This window comes from Pituophis catenifer, unplaced genomic scaffold, assembly GCF_029215685.1.
Source record: "Pituophis catenifer annectens isolate HBS135680 unplaced genomic scaffold, rPitCat1.0.hap2 SCAF_1, whole genome shotgun sequence".
In the NCBI taxonomy this organism is placed as follows: domain Eukaryota; kingdom Metazoa; phylum Chordata; class Lepidosauria; order Squamata; family Colubridae; genus Pituophis; species Pituophis catenifer.
Genome location: NW_027256881.1, coordinates 212,965,688 through 212,988,054, shown reverse-complemented (window position 1 = coordinate 212,988,054; position 22,367 = coordinate 212,965,688). Strand labels below are relative to the sequence as shown.

Below are 22,367 nucleotides of genomic sequence, written 5' to 3'. Positions count from 1 at the left end.
GGGTAAAATGGTTGCTAACTGAAGAATACTCTTGAAATCTGGGAAGTGCCGATCAAATTAGTCCCCCCCCCCCCCGCTCAAAAGGAATAATCCAATGACTCCTCAAGCTGTCTCAATGCATAGAAAGGAAATTAAGAACAAACAAAAACACAAATCACATCAAACCAAGACATTTTGTGAGATGTGGGGAGGCAGTAGACATAGGTGATATCTTAAATCAAGATGTGATTTATGTGGGATATTTGAATATGTCCCTATTCTAACCATTGTGCAGTTGATATACATTAAATCCCTAGAGGAGGGAGGCATACACTGCACGCATTTGGCTGATGGTAATTCTTCTTGCAATCACTTGTATGCTGGAATAGCAAGTCTTCAGAATTAATTCAGTAATTAATGAACTCTTAAGAAAAAATATTCCTCCCTCCAGTGATGGAATGCTGCTGGTTTAACAACTAGTTCGGTGAGTGTGCGCTATGGTTTGCACGTGTGCATGTCTAAGGCACCTGCGCTGAAAATGGAGCATTTAGAAACTCAGCTGCTTACCTTCCAAGTCAGCAATGGTAAATAGAACAGTGAGGGGGGTGTGTGAAATCAGTTGTGCCGTGTGATTGAGATGAGCTACAAAGCAGGAAATAAAGGACAGGGTACAGCAGGGGCAGGTGGGCGGGGCCAACTGATTGTTGGCAGACTGGTTCGCCCAAACTGGTCTGAACCAGCTGAATACCATCTCTGCCTCCCTCTCCTTCCTTCCTTCCTTCCTTCCTTCCTTCCTTCCTTCCTTCCTTCCCCCGTTTAGCATCTACATAGAATAGTTTAAATTGGATTGTCTGTATTTACAGAGATGGAATGAGAATCAAATGGCATATTACTTTGAAAACATAGCTAGCAGTCTTGTGTTTTTCTTCTCTTTTTCCTCTCTGTGAAAGTTGCTCAAGGCTCTTAATCTAGAAGCATAATTGTGCCCACCAGAATGTGATTACACCTCCTCACAGACTTTGCCCATCAACATGACAAGGTCAAAGGTGGACAACCCATAGGACATTTACCATTGCCTGACACATTCTTTGAGCAGGCTTTGGTGCCACTAATAAAGATAGCCCCTGGATCTGTGATAGATTTTGGTGGACAGTTGCTTTTTTAAAATAGTATGAGATTACGATACACAACTGTCTATTTCCTGTATATTCTCTAAGTGTTGTTTCTCTTCATTATTTGAAAATATTAGAATAACCCTTTTAAGAACAAAACTTTTCATATAGAAAAATATAGAAAAAAATTAGCATGGGACTTCACTAATTTCCAATATATGAATCACAGTAATCCCAAAAAAGCTACAAGAGAGGAAAATATATACTGTATATTTTTGCTGAGGACTTTGCCTGTTATTGGGCTAAAAATGGTTCTGCAGTGTAATTGTGTGTTTGCATTATCACTTCTTATACCATGTAGAAGGGGAATAACTGTACCTACAAACTGCATAGTTAATGATGTTTGTATGGTTTAAGTCAATCATGTGAAAATAGTCAAGCAAAATGATCCATTTTTAATTTCTGTGTGGTTCCAGCCTTACATTCATAGTCCTGTACCCAGGGCCGGATTTTCCTATAGGCTAACTAGGCTTCAGCCTAGGGCCTCAAGATCAAGAGGGGCCTACATTCCCTACATTAAAATTGTTAGCAAAATTAAAATTACACTTTCATTATAGGTGAAAGGGCCTCATAAGTGGAATAGCCTAGGGCCTCTTTTCATCTAAATCCGGCCCTGCCTGTACCAGTTTGAAATCTCTCTCTGTCTCTCATCTATCTAGAAAAATATGTGAATTTTGTGATACACATTTCCGATACCATATGCATTTTGCAAAATAAATAGTATTTTTTTTCATAAATATTAATTACATTGTATACTAATTTCACTAATCTACTGTTTACATGTTCTATGTATAGATGTATTGATTGAATAGTGCTTTTATATGAATTTATTGGTAAAATTTGCATAAAGCTATTGATAACTTTTTATCGAAGACTGTTACAAAATTTAGAAAGTGTGAACTTCAAAATATAATTTGATTTTAGTTCATATCTGAGAAATTAAATAATTAGTAAAAATGCAAATTATTTGGCTGACATTTGGTTGACAAAGTAATGACATTTTCCCTGGTCTTTGCTTTGTACCCAGTTTTTGACATGTTGTAATAGAACTAATGCACACTTGCCACAAATACAATTAAATTAAATTTCATCATACTTGAATTTCATGCTTAACTCTTTCCTGCTGAACTCAGAGGAGCACTGGAACTGAACAAAGCCTCATGCCCTGCAGTTTTAAATTTAAATATAATTTAAACTTGTATTTTTAAAAATAAATAAATAAAGTGAAGTCTTCATTATTTTTTTTTGGGCTTTATCATCCCCAATGCCTCCTCATTCTCATATCACAGGTAAAATAATATTGATTAACTCCTAAAAATGATAGAATTGGGGTTTTCTTAATTACGGAGAAATGAAATAAAATTGTGCAGAATTTTGCTGTGATCTATATAAGAATATTATTAAGGTGGAATTGTTTAAGTGAAAATATGCAGACCAGAATTGACAAGTAAATATTAGTTTCAGATCCTTAGATCTTAGGATATTGAACAATGTGGGGAAAAGGATAAATAGAGTACCCTATTTAAAATCTCCCTCCCTCCCTCTCTCATCATCCATCCATTTATCCATCCATCCATCCATCTATCATCCATCTATCTATCTATCTATCTATCTATCTATCTATCTATCTATCTATCATCTATCTATCTATCTATCTATCTATCTATCTATCTATCTATCATCTATCTATCTTTATCATCTATCTATCTGTCTATCATCTATCTATCCTATCAAATTATTTTCAATTTATACAGGTGCATCCACCTTCATTCAATATCAATCCAAATTAAATGAAAGATCTGAAATCTTTCAGTTTTCAAAATCCACATCAGCAAATCATTCTTATTTACTCTCCATGCTAATAAAAGAGAAGCATGACACTTCTAAAAACAAAATTGCAAAATACAGAAAATTTGGTTTGACATTTTTTGTTCCCCAGAGGAGGGACTGCTGCTAACAAAAGTATTTCTTACAAAAGCTTGATTGCTTAAGACACAAAATATTAAGACAGAAAACACTTTAGGACACAGCCATGTCACCAGCTGTTACTCATTCCTAATGAAATTGTTAAGTAATATTTTTATAAGTAGGTCAGTGAAACTTTTGAATCTCAGAAAGTGTTTCATTTGTGGTTTCTTTCCCCCTTGGTAGTGTAGAATTAAATTAAAACAAGGCAATTAAATAAGTGTGAAAAATCAATATCTATCTATCTATCTATCTATCTATCTATCTATCTATCTATCATCTATCTATCATCTATCTATCTTCCACAGTATCTCTCGGTGTGTGTGTCTCTCCACTATCTATCTACAGTATCTCTCTCTCCCCATCCATCCACCTCTAATTTACAGAGCCATCATGTTCCATGTACCATAAGCAGGGTACCTTACCTTAAAGCATATTTCCACTGGTTTCTCTTTTCTCTGCTGACAAAACTGTTTAAATATCAAATACTGATATTTTTAATTAAAAAATTGTTAATTATGCAGATGAAATTAATTGAAAATTCATGGAATTTTTTTTAAAATGTGAAAGCAAAATAAGTAATTTCCCCCTTTGTCCAGCAAGTAAAAACAACTTTAACAACGTATCACCTCTCTTAAAATACAACAATCTCTTGATCCCATATCTCACTTCAATCTGTATAAACATTTTTTAAAAATCTCATCTTCTACCCTAATTAGTCAAAGTCCATTAGGGGTTACCAGAAAGGTGGGAAAAACTATCACAAACCTGATCTAATAAACCTACTTGAATTCTTGCCTTTTATATTTATATCTCTTTTTCCTATCATTAAACAAATTCCCCAAACCTCATCATTCAAGTGTAGATGGTAACTGAATTGAACATTGGGCACTATCTAAGAAAATGAAATTCAATAGTGAAAAAAGTAAGGTTCTACATTTAAGCAACCCCCCCCCCCAATGCACAGGTATAGTATATGTGGTACAGGGGTGAGTTCTACTTACCTTTACTTCCGGTTTGCAATGGGGCGTGCGCACACACATGCTTCACTTGCACGCACACGCACGCTTCTGTGCATGTACAGAAGCTTCCTGATGACATCGGGGTCAGTGGGCGGAGCCCCCACCGGTTTTACTACCGGTTCTATAGAACGAGTCCGAACCGGGGGCAACCCACCACTGATGTGGTACCTTGCTTAACAGTAGTAACTGTGAGAGAGATCTTGGAGTCCTAATGGACAATCATTTAAATATGAGCCATCAGTGGGCAGCAGCTGCCAAAAAAGGCAACACAATTCTAGGCTGCATAAACAGAGGGATAGAATCAAGATCACATGAAGTGTTAATACCACTTTATAATGCCTTGGTAAGGCCACACTAGGAATATTGCATCCAGTTTTGGTCTCTACGATGTAAAAAAGATGCTGAGACTCTAGAAAGAGTGCAGAGAAGAGCAACAAAGATGGTTATGGGACTGGAGGCTCAAACATATAAAGAACTGTTGCTGGAATTGGGTATGAGTTTGATGAAAAGGAGGACTAGAGGTGACATGATAGCAGTGTTCCAATATCTCAGGGGTTGCCACAAAGAAGAGGGAGTCAAGCTATTCTCCAAAGCACCTGAGGGCAGGACAAGAAGCAATGGGTAGAAACTAATCAAGGAGAGAAGCAACCTAGAACTAAGGAAAAAATTGCTGACAGTTAGAACAATTAATCAGTGGAATAACTTGCCTCCAGAAGTTGTAAATGCTCCAACACTGGAAGCTTTTAAGAAGAGATTGGATAACCATTTGTCTGAAATGATGTAGGGTTTCCTGCCTAAGCAGTGGGTTGGACTAGAAGACCTCCAAGGTCCCTTCCAACTCTGTTATTATGTTCTATTCTAATTGGTTAATGAACTCAGTACTTAGACAGCTACCAGTCACACCACTGGGGGAGAAATCACATCTAAAAGAACCTGGAATTGGATTCAAAGCTTACCATAACAACACAATAGTCCAACTAACCATAGCCAGGCCATAATCTAGTGATGGCTAACATTTTCCGGACAGAGTGCCCAAAGCCCGCGCACACACACAAATGCACGTGCATGAGCCGAACCCCCAAAATGCAATGCACATGCAGCCCTCCCACATGCGCCCCACCCCTCACACATGTGCACCCCCTGCATGGACCCCACCCCCTGTGCATGTGCACACCTCCTGCATGCCCCTCGCCCCTGCGCATGCACGGCAGAGACCCAAAGACCAGCTGGCCGGTGGGAGGTGGGAGGGGCATGCACATGCGCAGCACAGCTGGACTGGGACGACAGCTCGCATGTCATCAGAGAGGGCACTGCGTGCCACCTCTGGCACACGTGCCATAGGTTCACCATCATGGCCATAGTCCAACTCTTCTTAACACTGTTATTTCACACACAAGTCTAAATTCACACACAAGTCTAAATGTCAATTGATCTGGTAATGGTATGCTCTTCTAAAACCTTTTTAAAAAGACTTTGGAGACACAAGACTTTTAAATATCTTGTGTAAGGGTAAAATGTTACAATGAGAACATATTCATTTTATTTACCTGAAAACTGCCACTAGTACAGTTCAAAGGGAATGTGCTCAGTTATTTTCAGTTCATCCTTGTATGTTAAATGTTGTTTGATTTGAGCCTATTCTGACTTCTAAATAAATACATTTCCAGCTATCTCGTCATAGACGGAATCATTCCCAACATACTATACCACATCTTGACTGCCTTGTCCCATTGGAAAAACAGGTAAGCAATTGTATTATAGCATTTGCAATGCATTGTGCAATTTATACTTTAGCTTTTATTAATAAAAACAGAACACATGTTTGAAAGATGAACACATGTGGATGAAGATTCCTTATTATCTTAACAGGATAAAAGGGAACTAAAGATCTGAGCAAGGTTGGCTAATGATACACAGTTTAAATTATCCATTCAGTTAAAACAACTAAAAATAATATTTCAGCATTCTTAGTAAATATTTATTTGAGTAGTACTACTTTCCCAAAAACATTAAAGTAATAGTGTACAATAGAGGCATGAATTTATCTTTGTGTTATCCTTGCTACTTCAGGTGTATATATAATATATATAATATATATAATATATATAAAAGTTTGATAATTATTTTTTAAAAAAATTGAAATCAATTTTGGAAGATGGCATTTATTGGTAAACTTTGGGGGATAGGAAAGGGGGATTGAATTCTCTTTGCTGTTGTCCTACATGCACTTCATGACCGTAGAGTCACAATTAATAGCAATAGCACTTAGACTTATATAACGCTTCACAGTGCTTTACAGCCCTCTCTAAGTGGTTTACAGAGTCAGCCTATTGCCCCCAACAATCTGGGTCCTCATTTTATCAACCTCGGAAGGATGGAAGGCTGAGTCAACCTTGAGCCTGGTGAGATTCGATCTGCCAAACTTCTGGCAGCCGGTGATCAGTAGAAGTAGCCTGCAGTACAGCACTCTAATCACTGCGCCACCACGACTCTTTTAAATTAAATGGAAATCTAGGCTAATTTTATGATTATTGTCACCAAAAATTAGTTACTATTAGTAGTATAATTACTTACTGTTAGCAACTAACAATATTATTAGTATTAGTACATTTTGAACTCCCCTTCATGGATTATTGCCTTGTCTGTGTCTTGAGAAACCTATATGCGGGTCAAGAAGCAATAGTGAGAGCTGGATATGGAACTACTGATTGGTTCAAAATTGGGAAAAGAGTCCGGCAAGGCTGTATACTGTCACCCTGCCTATTTAACTTATATGCAGAGCACATCATGAGAAAGGCGGGGCTAGATGAATCACAAGTTGGAATTAAGATTGCTGGGAGAAATATCAATAACCTCAGATATGCAGATGATAGCACTCTAATGGCAGAAAGTGAAGAGGCACTAAAGAGCCTCTTGATGTGGGTGAAGGAGGAGAGTGCAAAAGGACATAATTTTGCAACAACACATTTTGAACTAAGAATTTTTTCCCCAGACAGAGCTGATATTTCTGGGGTAATATAGTTGTAACTAAAAAAAGTCGAAGTAACAGTTTTATTATCTAAGTACAAGGAAAATGATCAACTTGAAGAATAGTCAGTGTAAGGCAAGTATGAAGCAAATCAGTGGTGAAATCCAATTTTTTTTACTACCAGTTCTGTGGGTGTGGCTTGGTGGGTGTGTTGTGGCTTGGTGGACGTGGTTTGGTGGGCATGGCAGGGGAAGGATACTGCAAAATCTCCATTCCCACCCCACTCCAGGGGAAGGATACTTCAAAATCCCCATTCCCTCCCCACTCCTGGGGGAAGGATATTGCAAAAACTCCATTTCCACCCCACTCTGGGGCCAGCCAGAGGTAGTATTTGCCAGTTCTCTGAACTGTTCAAAATTTCTGCTACTGGTTCTCCAAACTGCTCAAAATTTCCACTACCGGTTCTCCAGAACCTGTCAGAACCTGCTGGATTTCACCCCTGAAGCAGACCAAGTAAACAAGTTGCAACCGCTGAAGTTAATAATAAGACATGCTCAGTTTTAGTCCAATAGCCACACAATACATTGGTTTATCTGACAATAACCTCCTCAGATATTCTTGCAAGTATGTTTTGCAGTTAGCAAATACCATACAAGGAATTTTTTAAAAAAATATCAAACTTGTATGCTGCCAAACTCCCAATTTATGCATGTATACTGCTCTTTCATTACTATTTAAAAAAGATTGAAAATTGGAGTCTATAATAGTTTTCAGTTATGCTTTCTATTGCCATGTTTGTATACTTAAAAGTATAAAACTGGTCATGATTTTTCAGTATGTCATATGCTGCATACAAATCCTTCCCATATGAATGTTGCCTGGTCCCATTGAAAGTTATAGAATCATAACATTCAAAGGGATTTTGGAGGTCTACCACAGCAGGAATCTTCATACCATCCAGATGTCTAAATTTTACTTGAAAACCTCCCATTATGAAACACCACAATTAGAGACTGTTCCATTGTTATATTGTTCCAACCATCAGGAAATTTGTCCTTAGTTTGATTTCTGGGAGGAAAAGTGGAGAATTGAAGAGAGCTCTGCTGAGAGTTGAACCAACAATTGTACTAAAACAAAGAGCTGATGAGTGGGCTTCTTGCAATCTCTCTCCAGACAAGGAGAGAATGTGGGATCACCCACAAATGCTCCAATCAGTTGCTTCTCATGAAGGGGTGGCAATGCAGTGTTCTCTATTGGGTTTAGAGAGCCATCTTGCTTAAACTGTGGACAACAATGTGTCCCTTTTCTAATATCTTTTTGGAAATTGCTTGCTAACTGCTTTTCAGCTATTTGGAACTGTTGACATTTGAGCTTCCTTCAATTCTTAGCAAAAGTTTTAAATTCAAGTTTAAGGACTTTAAAAAAAATCTCTCAAAAGAGTGATTAGAATGTTAATTTTGGAAGGTTACAAATGGATAATGATCTGGATGGGTTTGAGAATAGATTTTGAAATTAATTATAACAATCCTTATAGTGGGAAAATGCTATAATTTTGAAGTCTTTAAAAATGATAGGATGATGGGACACTAGAGAGAATTTTGAAGACCGGACACTAGAGAGAACCAGAAGGAACTAAAGATTATAATTAAAGGAGAAGAACACTTAAATTTGACTTACTAAACAGAATGGGTAGTTGTGATGATTCAGCGGTTAAAGACGCTAAGCTTGTCAGCTGAAAAGCTGATAGCCCAGGTTTGAGACCTGAGCACCGAGTGACAGGGTGAGCTCCCATTACTTGCCCCAGCTCTTGCTCACCCAGCACTTCAAAAGCATGAAGTAAATAAATAGGTATCACCTTGGTGGGAAGCAGGGGTGAAACCTAGCAGGTTCTGACAGGTTCTGGAGAACCGGTAGCTGAAATTTTGAGTAGTTTGGAGAACCGGCAAATACCACCTCTGGCTGGCCCCAGAGTTGGGTAGGAATGGAGATTTTTCAATATCTTTCCCCCAGGAGTGGGGTGGGAATGGAGATTTTGCAGTATCCTTCCCCTGCCACACCTACCAAGCCACGCCCACAGAACTGGTAGTAAAAAAATTGGATTTCACCACTGAGATGCATAGCATTCCATGCATCTCAGTTTATAGTCATGCTGGACACATGACCATAGCATCAGATAATGCTAGTAGTAATGCTGGCTCCCTAAGCTAAGAAACGGAGATGAACACTGCCCTCTAGAGTTGGACACAACTGGACAAGGGAAACCTTTACTTTTATCTTTAAACAGAATGGAACAAAATACGTTAACATTGGATGTATGAAGATATTTTTGAACAGTGAATAATTATAAGAGTGTCTGCCATTATAGATAGACTGAGTACAAAGATATGAAAAGGAAAAAGTTTTACTAGACAAGAGTGAACCTGATCTGAAAGTAGACTTAAAAAGGACAGGCTACAAGAATGATATAGAAAAAAAGATGCTACATTGGATATACTATTGAAATTGATTGATGTTGATAATGAAAAGGGATATGCAAATCCAAAATAATGATTGGGATTTACAAAAGAGACGTTCAAGTTTTGAAGGGTCTTGTGAGAAGGGATTTGAAGGGTTGAAAGATCAAGATTATTAAAAGTATAAGAAAGGAATATAAAGTTGGTTTATTTAATCAAGATTAACATACACACATGTATGTATGTATGTATGTATGTATGTATGTATGTATAGGTCTTGTAACCTGTAACAGACTTATGCTGATCAGGACTGAACAAGGGTTTAGAACTTTGTTTATAGATAAGAGATGAGATATGAGAAGAAGAGATCATTCATGATATTTTAAGAGAAAATAACTTACTAACATTGTTTATACTTGTGATGACAGGGGAAGTATTTTTTTATATATATTTAATATGATCTTTTGTCTCCTTTCTTTCTTTTGTCTTTTCTGGACTTTTCTTTTTTTTCTTTCATTTTTAATGTGTATTAGTTTTTATCTTTTAATTGTAATGCTGTTGTTATTGTTGTTGTTGTTGTTATTGTTGTTGTTGTTGTTGTTGTTGTTGTTATTATTATTATTATTATTATTATTATTATTATTATTATTATTATTAAATTATCCTTATTTCAAGTTTGTATTTCAGTCCATAAATTGTCCACCCACTAATTCTTTTTTCTGGTGTGCTATGGCAAATTAATCCACATATGTACATCATTCCTTTGTATTGAATCTGCAATTATTTTTAGATGAATGAGGTTACAGTCTCCATGGAATTAGTAACCCTATATAATTAGAGTGCCCATCACCCAGAGAATTATAACCATGCTCAACTGAATAAGGTCTTACCCTCACTGCCAACTTCCCCCATTAATACAAGGAAGTCAGGATAAAAAGATGGGAGTATAAAATAAATTCCCATCTCCCTTCTATATGTTCCATTACCTGTAAAGTGAAATGAGATCCTGGCTAAATATCTATCATCATTGCATTCATGTATTAATTTGTGAAGGAAATCTTTGTCAATGGGAGTATTTCTTTATTCCAGGAAGAAATAATTATCCCCCAGCTTAATTAACTATCTATGAGTTCTAGATCACATTCCTGAAATAAATCAACACATCTCTATTATTTCTAAAGTCATTTTCATGTGCATTTCATAATTCCTCTTGCCATTATTAAAACATATGCACAGTAGATTCAAATAAATATACCACAGTACCTCTAAAGAAATAAAGACATGCTAGCTAATCTTTTATATATATATTGAACTTTCTGCCTTCTTTCTCTATTAATTTCTCTCCATCTCTTCCTCAACTTTTTCTTCACTGGAAAGGTACAGAAAGGGCAGCACTGAAAAAAAACCTCACAAACAAATGATGGATATTTATTGAGGCAGAAGAGATAGCAAGTGCTGTAAGGCCATTTCATGTTCAGTAATCTCATGTCATCCATCTGTGAAATGGCTGAAAAGATAACTTGAATTATCTTGGAGGGACTGTGATGAAACTATTTTAACAGATGGTTCCCAGCACAGCAGACATACGTCTAATGTGGTCAGGTTCAGATGTACTAATCTTAATTTCTGAACTCTGTTCTTATGCCCTAAGACCAAGGGGAAAGATATAATGAAGGCAAGAAGCAACTCTAATGCCTACTTTTTGCCACTTTTAAATTTGCATCAATACAGTATTGCAATTTCTGGTTATTTCCAGCTTCTGTTGGATAAACTGACCTCCCAAATTTTGTGCCTTCCAAGATTCCCATGTTGCATTTTCCATCTTGGCCAAGGCCCGTCCTTACTAAGTTCAATGGCAATATTAGTCCAATATCTGGAGCTCACTAGGTTTGAAAATTTAGACTAAATTACACAGGCTAGGAATAACAAAGAAATCTCAGTTTGGATGAATAGAAACTTTCTCCAACTCAAATTTTAGCTAGAGGAAAATAATTTCCTTGTCAATATCCTGAAATGTACAGTGTAACTATACAAGATAACAAAGGAGAAGATGAATAAACCACATGTTTATTGCAAAAATGATGCTACATGGTGGAGAGAATATAGAATAGAATATTCTTCATATTAATTATATTACTTAATATGAACTAATTTATGAACTTAATTGAAAGTCATATAATCTCAGTATGGAACAATACATATATAGAAACAAGGGTGATACAATGTTTTTATTTTAAAACAATGACCCCCGAGAAGTTTGAATGGCATAAACATTAGTACCTTGAACAAGGGTTTTAAAATTCTCAGGGGCTCATGAAGAATATGCATTATGTAGCATATGTGTTGCCCAACATGTTTCAAAGTATCAGCTGTTCATATGCTTTTGTGTTTACATTTAAAAACTCGCTAATAAAAACAAACAATATTATAAATGAATCTTTTATAGCCCATTGCTTGAATATTTGAATTTTAAAGTGTCTATTAAGCCAAAAGACATATTTTATTCTTAAAGACAGTCTACGAGATTATGCAACAACGTACCATTCAGCCAACCTGCATTCTTTGATGTTGATGATGTTATGTACATAACATAGATATGTTGCATATATACACATAACATGCACAGATAGTTCAGCTCGATCATTATAAGACCTGAATCAAGCTCTGACCATAGTGAGACATAAATTCTACAATTTTACTTTAGACAATTTTTTAGACTTTGATCTGCTGTGATCAGATTCCTTCTTAGTTACTGATACCAGTCCTGGCTTCCACATTTTAAGCATGATTCGGAGAAATTAAAATAGGATTAGAGAAGGGAAAGGAAAGTTTTCCTAGAAATCAAGTTTTATAAAAAGAAATGCAAGAAGATGAGCAGTGCGATGTCCCTTTTCTAATACCTGAGAAGATATTGCTTAAGGAAGAAGGTCTTCAACTATACCTTCTTGTTCTAGACACAGATTAATAGATTTAAATTAGAGGAAAATCTGTTTTGACACTTAGGGAAAAAAAATGCTAACAATAAGAGTAATTTGACAATGGAACCAATTGCCCAGACAGATGGTATGGTTCCCAATGCATTCAGGTGGAAGCTAAATAGGCATTATGCCATCAGAAATAACAGTATAGTGGAATGAATAAACATTGTGCATCAACTTCTTTATTACAGATAATCAAAGAAGGCTATCTTCTAAAGGCTAAAATTGCAGATGAAGGCAAGAAGCTAAGGTAGGTGACATTAAATAATTCTAATAGAAACAGAAGTGCAAAGTAATATGTTATTTGACTTGGGATTCAGAGAACAGGCAATCATCAGGCTTTGTCTTCAGATCAAGTTCATTTTTCCCAATAATTTTCTTCAAAAGTTCAAAGAGCTGTAAATTATGCCTCTACTTCCCCCCAAAACTTTTTAAACACCAGATCTTCCATAATCTCATTATCAAGTTGCCATTTTTAATGTAAAGAAGAAATAAGAACTTTTATCTGATTCTATGGATGATGCAACTTTGTTCCTTAATTTGAGTCTTGCTCTACAGTCTTGAATTTTAATTTTATCCATCATTATTCCATGGGGGGTGGGAATTGAAGTGTAAGCCTGGAATAATGTCCCTAGAAAGCGGAAATGGAGAACATACTGAAGCTCTCTATAATTTGTGGTGTTAGGGAAAGAAAAACTTTATTAGGAAGAGAGAAGTTGTCTGTGTGCCATTCCTGTTTCCACTTCAGCCTGAGAACTTAAAACTCTTTGTGATGTTCATGATTATTCCTCTACCTAAATCAGTGGTTCCCAACCTATTTTTGGCCATGCCCCACCTAAGCATCTCTAAAATCTTGATTCCCCCCCAACCCCCGGTGACATATAATTCTTACTTTACTCAAAAAATGAACTTTGCTCACGTGGAGGAAGCCTAAAAGGCCATTAACTTGGTTTAAACAAGGTTCAAATTGCCCCCATTAAAAATCAAATTGCCCCCTCTGTGGGGCGTGGGCCCCACATTGGGAACCACTGGCCTAAATCCTAATTTTAGGGGAGGAGAAATGGTTGCTTACCCAACCAGAGCGGGAAATATCATCTCCGAATGGTGATATTTGAATATGGAAAATGCATCAGGAGATTTCGGGGGTAGAATAATAGATATTAGAGCAACTGAAATTTCAACTCTTTTATGGCTCGTTTCTCACATCTGTATTTCCTGATAGCAATTTTGACATCCACAGTCAATTCAGATGCTCATTGGCTGAGATAATATAGTCTCCTGGATGTATCAACTCAGTTTTAACTAGAGGGTGAAACCTTGCTCTTTTTCAAAGGGCCACATTCTGATGTGGAACTTTAGATGAAAAGTCTTTTAAGTGAACTGTTGAATAAGTTAAAAAATCTTGTAAGAAGACTATACCCTTATAGCAGTGGTGGGCTGCTACCTGTTTGGACCGGTTTGGGTGAACCGGTAGTTCCGACCAGTGGCTCGGCCCGCCCACCCACCCTGGCGCTATCACGTCCTATATAATTGCCGGTTTTTCGATGCTACGTGCAAGCACTCACATTTTTGGTTCTGGGCGAACTGGTTGTTACAGTATGTGATGCCCACATCTGCCTTATAGTAGTGATAAATACAGTCACCAAGCAGATGGGCCTGCCCACATATCTCAGTTGCTTTTAATTAGTGCTGTCCCAATATGGATTTTCTAACGATGAAGAACTCTGGTCTTTTTGCATTTTTTCAAAGAGCTGTTATCATATTTATTTTTTATTTATATAGATTGTACTTCTATTCCATTCTTCAGCCGAAGGAAACCCAGGGTGGAGCTTGTGACCAATACTTTGTTTTCTGTGCAATATGTTCTGAGAGGCAGAGGAAAACACCACAATATACATCATAGTGGATCAAAGAATTAAACACCAGTTACCAATTCAGCTCCACTAAGGATCCAAATGTACCAAAATATACTGTGTTTCCCCAAAAATAAGACCCTGTCTTATATTTTTTTGAATCCCGAAATAAGCGTTTGGCCTTATTTTTGGGGAGGTCTTATTATTTTGAGGCGCATGGAGGAAACCAGAGAAAATGGCGGGGACCGGCTGCTCATATTTTTGGGGAGGGCTTATTTTCAGAGGGGGGGCTTATTTTAGTGCATGTGCTCAAAAGCCCGATTGGCTTATTATCAAGGGATGTCTTATTTTAGGGGAAACAGGGTAATCAGAAGACATTTATGTTATGTTTTTTAAATATACATCTGTCATGGTTTAAGTTTGCCCTATACATGCACACCAATGAAGACAAAAATAAGAGGTCTAAACTGTAGGAAAAAAGTGTTTCCCTCCCCTTCAATTATCATTTCCTATTATTAAGGTGAAATTCAGGAAAGTTGGAAGTGCCAACATTCTTCTGCTAAACTTGGAATTGTCGGGTGAAACTTCAAAAATCTGTATCTTTAAGGAAATAGAGCAATATAAACCACATTGATCTTATAATGTGCTGCCATCAGGTGTCCATTTCCTAGAATGCAAATATAATGACCAAAGGAAGACTGCTCTGGAAAGTCATTGATTTCAATTTTAAAAATTAGCTCGAACTCTGAAGCTGTATCTCACGCAGCTGTGAGGTCAATGTTTTATCACTGTATGTAACAATTTTATGGTTTGGATAGGTTAAATCTGACTGCTGCAGGATTTTTTATTTTTTGCATCATTTTTCTGTTGCTTTCTGAATGATGTCTCCTAATGTTTTGATACCTAGGTTTCTAACCAAATTCCAAAATTGATTGTTGTTCTCTCTCTCTCTATTATTTGCTGCCAATTGAATGGCATTCATTCACCCATCTGCACCTATGTAAAACTGCTTTGGCTGAACTGTTTTCTCTTGATGGAGAAAATGATAATTATATTTATTTATATTTTTATATTATATTTTGTGCATTTTTCAGAGTGCTCTAGGCCTGTAGTTAATTTTAATACAATTTTATGCCTTCATGATGTGGTGACTTTATCTCTGACCAGTGGGACTAAGGCACAGTATGCAAGAGAAAGCAAAGAAAACTGAACATAAGTTACATGAAAAACTGAAGTGTTTAATAAGAGGCACAGTAACTATAAGCATAATTGGAAAAGAAATAATATTTGGAAATCATCATCCAATCTTCTCTAAATTGGGAAAACCAAATAAAAATTTTCATAATTTGACCCTTAAGGCTATCTAATGGAATACTTTGTTTTCCTGTGTGCCTAGACAGTTAATTTAGTTTCTACAATTATAAAGTTTTGTAAGGGAAAAGTATTGAGTCTTTTGCTGAATGGCACATCGGTCTCTGCATAATGGCTCGGAGAACTGTACAAGAAACTTGGATTAAATAAATATGCAACTGTTACTGGATACCCACTTTTCTGGAATGGTATAGGGTCTCCTGCTTGAGCAGAGGATTGGATTAGAAGATCTCCAAAGTCTCTTCCAATTCTCTTATTCTGTTAAGTACTACTCTTCTACATTCCTTGAGTTATATGTGGAACAACTTGCCTCCAGAAGTTGTGAATGTTCCAACACTGGAAGTTTTTAAGAAGAGGTTGGCTAACCATTTGTCTGAAGTAGTGTAGGGTTTCCTGCCTAAGCAGGGGGTTGGACTAGAAGACCTCCAAGGTCCCTTCCAACTCTGTTATTCTGTTCTATTGTATTGTATTGTATTGTATTGTATTGTATTGTATTGTATTGTATTGTATTGTATTGTATTGTATTGTATTCTATTCTATTCTATTCTATTCTATTCTATTCTATTCTATTCTATTCTATTCTATTCTATGTCAAATTTTCTGCTTCCTCTATAGAGGCACGTTTGAAAATTTGGCAGATATTGGCTAAAACTAAACTGCATGGGAGGCTCTGTTCACCTGTACCCCACCCCACTTCTTGTCATTGTCAAATTTATTTCTTCCTTGGAAAAAAGCATAGAAAATACTTAAGTAATTGTTGCTTCTCAGGCTCAATTCAATATGAGAAAATCTCTTTCGAGTTCAAATATGTGTGATTTACCAAAACACTGCACTGTAACTCCCCTCTATGGTAAGGACAATATATGAAGAAAATCTTTTTTCCTAGTCAGTTCTTTCAAATATTGTTTTACGCATAATGGCATTTTCGTTTGCTAGGCTTTAATGCCATGCCATCTATGGTTCAATGTCCCTTTACAAACTAACTGTGTCCTCTTTGGAGGAAGCAGATCAATTAGCTAACAGAATTACAGAGTTGGAAGAGACCTCGGAGGTCTTCTAGCAGGAAACTCTATACCATTTCAGACAAAAAGTTATTCAATCTATTTTTAAAAACCTCCAGTGATGGAGTACCGACAACTTCTGAAGGCAAGCCGTTCCACTGATTAATTGTTCTCACTGTCAGGAAATTTCCCCTTAGTTGCAGGTTGGGTTCTCTCCTTGATTAGTTTCCATCCATTGCTTCTTGTCCTGCCTTCAGGTACTTTGGAGAATAGGTTGACCTCTGCTTTTTTGCGACAGCTCCTTAAATATTGGAACACTGCTATCATGTCACTTCTTCTCATTAAACCAGACATACCCGATTCCAGCACCCATTCTTCATATGTTTTCCTTCCAGTCTTCTAATCATTTTTGTTGCTCTTCTCTGTGCTCTTCTTAGAGTCCCAACATAATTTTTTTATTGTGGAGACCAAAATTGGAGGCAATATTCCTCATGTTTTGCTGCATTGATTTACGCATTAATCTTGGCACCCTTCCCTTCTTCTTCCTTCTCCTTCGGTTCCTCTTCCTTGTCCTTCTCTTTTTCTTCCTTCTCCTTCTCCTCCTAATCCTTATCAGCTTCTCTCGTGTATATTTTTTGCCCTCAATTTATTTAATAAATATATTTGTCTGCTACTTCTTTGAGTCATAAATCTGTGGAATGCTAATCTATGAAAGCAGTTATGATTCTTACAACAATATCATGAGTTTAATTGACAGATTTCTTTATATATTGCATTTAAGGAAAAACTGGACTTCTTCTTGGATTGTTCTCACTGGACGGAAAATAGAATTCTATAAGGAATCCAAACAGCCAGCTGTGCCCAATCTGGTAAACAGTAATCTTTCTCATGTCTCATCTTTTCAGAAGTGCTATTGAAAAAAAGTTTGGCGTGATGGGAAAAAAATGCAGAGTTGCTAAGCCTCAGACTTCTGAGAGCAGATGTAAGAAAATGGCTCAATAAACTTTTAATCAGATGAGAGAGGAAGGGAAATAGAACTCAGCGTATCTTTTATTAAGAGGTGCTTTTTGAGAATAATTGCAAAGTGAGACGGATGGTGAGTGGCTCTCTCGTAATGCGGAGGTAACGCTTTAAATTAAGGTGCCAGTTATAAATGCTTTATTCTTATTTATGAAATGATCTCTAAATGCAACTACTTCCTCAAATAATGTATTATAAAGTATGTTATAAAATGCATTAGTAATAAATGCTTAACAGATGATGCGATGAGAATCTGTTACAAAGAATATTATAAGATGTAAATTGTATTAAACCCTGTGTTTGCATCTTTAATACATGAATTTAAGTTGCTATTGAGCTTGCTATAAAGTGGCTTGCATATCATAAATAATAATAAAGTAGTTATAAATTGCACCTTAATACAGGGTGTTACCAAAGAGCAAAACAGTGTAACTTAGCAAAGTGATTTTTATCTTCATATAAATTTGACATTTTCTGTTTCTGCCTAACATTTTCTGAATGTGCCTTATGATTCTATCTAATAGACTTAATGCATCTCTAAGCAGAATTCACGGTGCTTCATTTTTTTAATGTACCTCAAGGAGAGGCTGCTTTCTGCCTTTGCAGAAACATTGTGGAAATAACTGTGGCCTGTTTCCTTTCCAGGCTAGAATGAATGTCTTTTTCTCTGGGTTCCAAAAAGAACAATCCAGAATTTTTTTTTTTTAAAGAGTATAATTAGCTATTAGCAACTAAAATTGGAAGGCGGAAAAATGAGGGGGGGGGGAAGAGAAAAAAAGAAAAATATGGGGGAAAGAAAGAGAAGGGAGCTAATAGAATGTTTTTAAATGGTTTTTCTTTTATTTTTTCACCTTTTTCGCCTTTTTAATCCTTTTATAGCTATCATATGGTTTAATTTCACTTCTAATGTAATGTTTATTTTAAAAATGAGTAGGTATTCACTTTCTTTTTGTTTGTTTTAACTTTTCTGTTTATTTAATTTATGAAAATGTGAATAAGAACAGCAATCCAGAAACGTATTCAACTATACAGTAGATAAAATGAGGAAATAGAGGTTAAATGGTTATAATTTTAAACAAAATTGGTAACAAAATATGGATTAATTGGAAATGGTTTTGAATGTGATGCTCAAGGATCCACAAATTATTTTTGGGCTCCCTTGCCCTTTCTTTCTTTCTTTCTTTCTTTCTTTCTTTCTTTCTTTCTTTCTTTCTTTCTTTCTTTCTTTCTTTCTCTTTTTCTCCCTTCTTTCTCTCTTTCTCTCCCTCTCTCTCTTCTTTCTTTCTTTCTTTCTTTCTTTCTTTCTTTCTTTCTTTCTTTCTTTCTTTCTTTCTCGAGGAGGCAAGGTTGAATCATCAATTTTATTTGTGGAAGTTTCAAAATCATTCAGGAAATAAGGAGCAAAAAGCATGCATTAATTTGGCCTTTACTTTGGCAAATCAAAACAAACAAGAAAAATTAGCAATTTTGCTCCTGAATTTCTGTAATGCCACTTTGGACTATTCTCAGGACCACAAAGACTGTGGCCTTGTTACATAAATAATATTTATAGGCCCTCTCTGTGGGACCCGTGCGCTCCCACAGAGAGGGCCTCCTCAGGGTGCCATCAGCCAAACAATGTAGGCTGGTGACCCCCAGGGGGAGAGCCTTCTCTGTGGGGGCACCTACCCTCTGGAATCAGCTGCCCCCAGAGATAAGGAGAATCCAAGACCTCAGTCCCTTCTGCCGTGCCCTTAAAACCCACTTTTTCCAGCAAGCCGGGCTGGCTTAGGAAGAAATTTTTTAAAATTTTTAAATGTTTAATTGGTTTGTGGTTTTTTTAAATTTTGGGCCAAATTTATATAGATTTTAATTGTTTTTAATATTTGTATTTCATATTTTTAATTCTGGCTGTGCACCGCCCTGAGTCCTCAGGGAGAAGGCCGGTATATAAATTGAAAAAAAATATATGTTTGATTGGTTCCATTCTTCCCACCTCCAACTTCTCTGATGTACCAGTGCAAATTTGACCTCATTATGTGATATCATAAAGCCAATTGAGAGATAAGATACAGGTAGTCCTTGATTTACGATCAAGGGGGGTGGGGCGGGATCAAGTCCCATTTACAATTGGGACTGGAACCTCTATCATTAAGCAAGATGGTTATTAATTGAGTTGTATCCAATTTTACAATATTTTTGCTGCAATCATTAAATTAATCACATGGTTGTTGAGTGACCCTGGCTTCCCCCACTGACTTTGCTTATCAGAAGTCAGCTAGAAAGTTTGCAAATATAACCCCAGGACATTGCAACCGTCATATATACATGCCAGTTTCCAAGCTCCTGAATTTTGATCGTATGACCATGGGACTGCTATGATGGTTGTAAGTATGGGCACTGATTGTAAATCATATTTTTCAACACCCTTGTAACTTCAGTCATTAAATGAATGGTTGTAATTTGAGGATGACCTGTCATTCTTACCCCAGAATCAGTATTATACTCATTTTAAATCAACTCTCTTTGGTATTTTCCACATATGCACTGGAAAATCCATAATAAAATATTTTATAAAAATGACTTACTTTTCAGACATACTGTATATCTTGCAAAAACAAAAGGATCAGAGAATCAGATCATTTAGTTGAAAATGATTAACCAGATACACTTACAAACTATTTATTTATTTATTTATTTATTTATTTATTTATTTATTTATTTATTTATTTATTTATTTATTTATTTTTGAATTTGTATACCGCCCTTCTCCCTGAGGACTCAGGGCGGTGAACAGCCAGATAAAAACATCAGATACAAATATTAAAACACATTTAAAAATATATATAGATTTGGCCCCATTAATTAAAACGATAAGCAAAACAAAACAATTAAAAAACCCTTAAAAAGAAATTAAGCCAGCCCGGCTTGTTGAAAAAAGAAAGTTTTAAGGGCACGGCGGAAGGCACTGAGGTCATGGATTCTCCTTATCTAAGGGGGCAACTGATTCCAGAGGGTAGGTGCCCCCACAGAGAAGGCCCTCCCCCTGGGGGTCACCAGCCTGCATTGTTTGGCTGATGGCACCCCGAGGAGGCCCTCTCTGTGGGAGCGCACAGGTCGATGGGAGGTCGTCGGTGGCAGTAGACGGTCTCGAAGATAGCTAGGCCCTATGCCATGGAGCGCTTTAAAGGTGATAACCAACACCTTGAAGCGCACCCGGAAGACCACCGGGAGCCAGTGCAGTTCACGCAGGAGCGGTGTTACATGGGAACGCCACGCTGCTCCCGTCACTACCCGCGCTGCTGCGTTCTGGACCAGTTGGAGCCTCCGGGTGCTCCTCAAGGGGAGCCCCATGTAGAGAGCATTGCAGTAATCAAGGCGAGAGGTTACGAGGGCATGAGTGACTGTGCACAAGGAATCCCGATCAAGAAAGGGCCGCAACTGGCGAATCAGGCGAACCTGATAAAAGGTCCCCCTGGTTACAGCTGTCAGATGTTCCTCCAAGGACAGCTGCGTATCCAGGAGGACTCCCAGATTGCGAGCCCTCTCTGTGGGGGCCAAAGACTCGCCCCCAATGGTCAGTGATGGAGTCAACTGACCATATCGGGATGCCGGGAACCACAGCCACTCAGTCTTGGAAGGGTTGAGCCTGAGCCTGTTCCTCCCCATCCAGATCCGTACAGCCTCCAGGCACTGGGACATCACTTCAAGGGCATCGTTGGGGTGGCCTGGGGTGGAGATGTATTGTATTGTATTGTATTTTATATATTTGCCTTTGATGAAAACATAATATATAAATAAGTTCACTTCTTGTCTTCTATTTATGATATCCAGCTATCATGTTCAGATATTGATGGAGAAGGAATACACCAATATTACAATCCCAATTTTGTTTCGACAGAAGTGCGAATTAATTGTTATTCCCTAGATTTATCTAATAGAGATAGTCCTCAACTGAAAATCACATTTGATCCCAAAATTTCCATTGCTCTGCAAGGCAGTTGTTAAGTGAATTTTGCTCCATTTTATGACCTTTCTTGCCATAGTTGTTAAGTGAATCATTGCAGTTGTTAAGTTACTAACATTGTTGTTAAATGAATCTGGCTTCCCTAGTGACTTTGCTTGTCAGAAGGCTGCAAAAGCTGATAATATCTTTTATCAGGGGCTTTTTATGAGGTTTGCCTGATCCGCCAGTTGCGTCCCTTTCTGGATTGGGATGCCTTATGCACGGTCACTCATGCTCTCGTCATGTCCCGCCTGGACTACTGTAATGCTCTCTACATGGGCTCCCCTTGAAGAGCACCCGGAGGCTCCAACTGGTCCAGAATGCGGCCGTGTGGGTGGTTATGGGGGCGTCTCGGCGGTCCCATGTAACACCTCTCCTGCGCGAGCTGCACTGGCTCCCGGTGGTCTTCCGGATGCGCTTCAAGGTATTGGTTACCACCTTTAGAGCGCTCCATGGCTTAGGACCCGGGTATTTACAAGACCGTCTTCTGCCAACGATAGCCTTCCACCGACCAGTACTCTCCCACAGAGAGGGGCTCCTCAGGGTGCCGTCGGTCAAACAATGCTGACTGGCAGCCCCCAGGGGGAGAGCCTTCTCTGT

The 22,367-nt window shown here is 37.5% G+C and overlaps 1 protein-coding gene across 1 annotated transcript in view; it reads left to right on the top strand.

Moving 5' to 3' along the window:
- ARHGAP15 (Rho GTPase activating protein 15) overlaps window positions 1-22,367 on the top strand; it is a 449,292-nt gene that overhangs the window by 45,719 nt on the left and 381,206 nt on the right. The window contains exons 2-4 of the mRNA XM_070957014.1: window positions 5,806-5,880; window positions 12,729-12,787; window positions 17,544-17,631. Of these exons, the coding sequence (XP_070813115.1) occupies window positions 5,806-5,880; window positions 12,729-12,787; window positions 17,544-17,631 (222 nt within the window). The remainder of the gene's footprint in view (window positions 1-5,805; window positions 5,881-12,728; window positions 12,788-17,543; window positions 17,632-22,367) is intronic.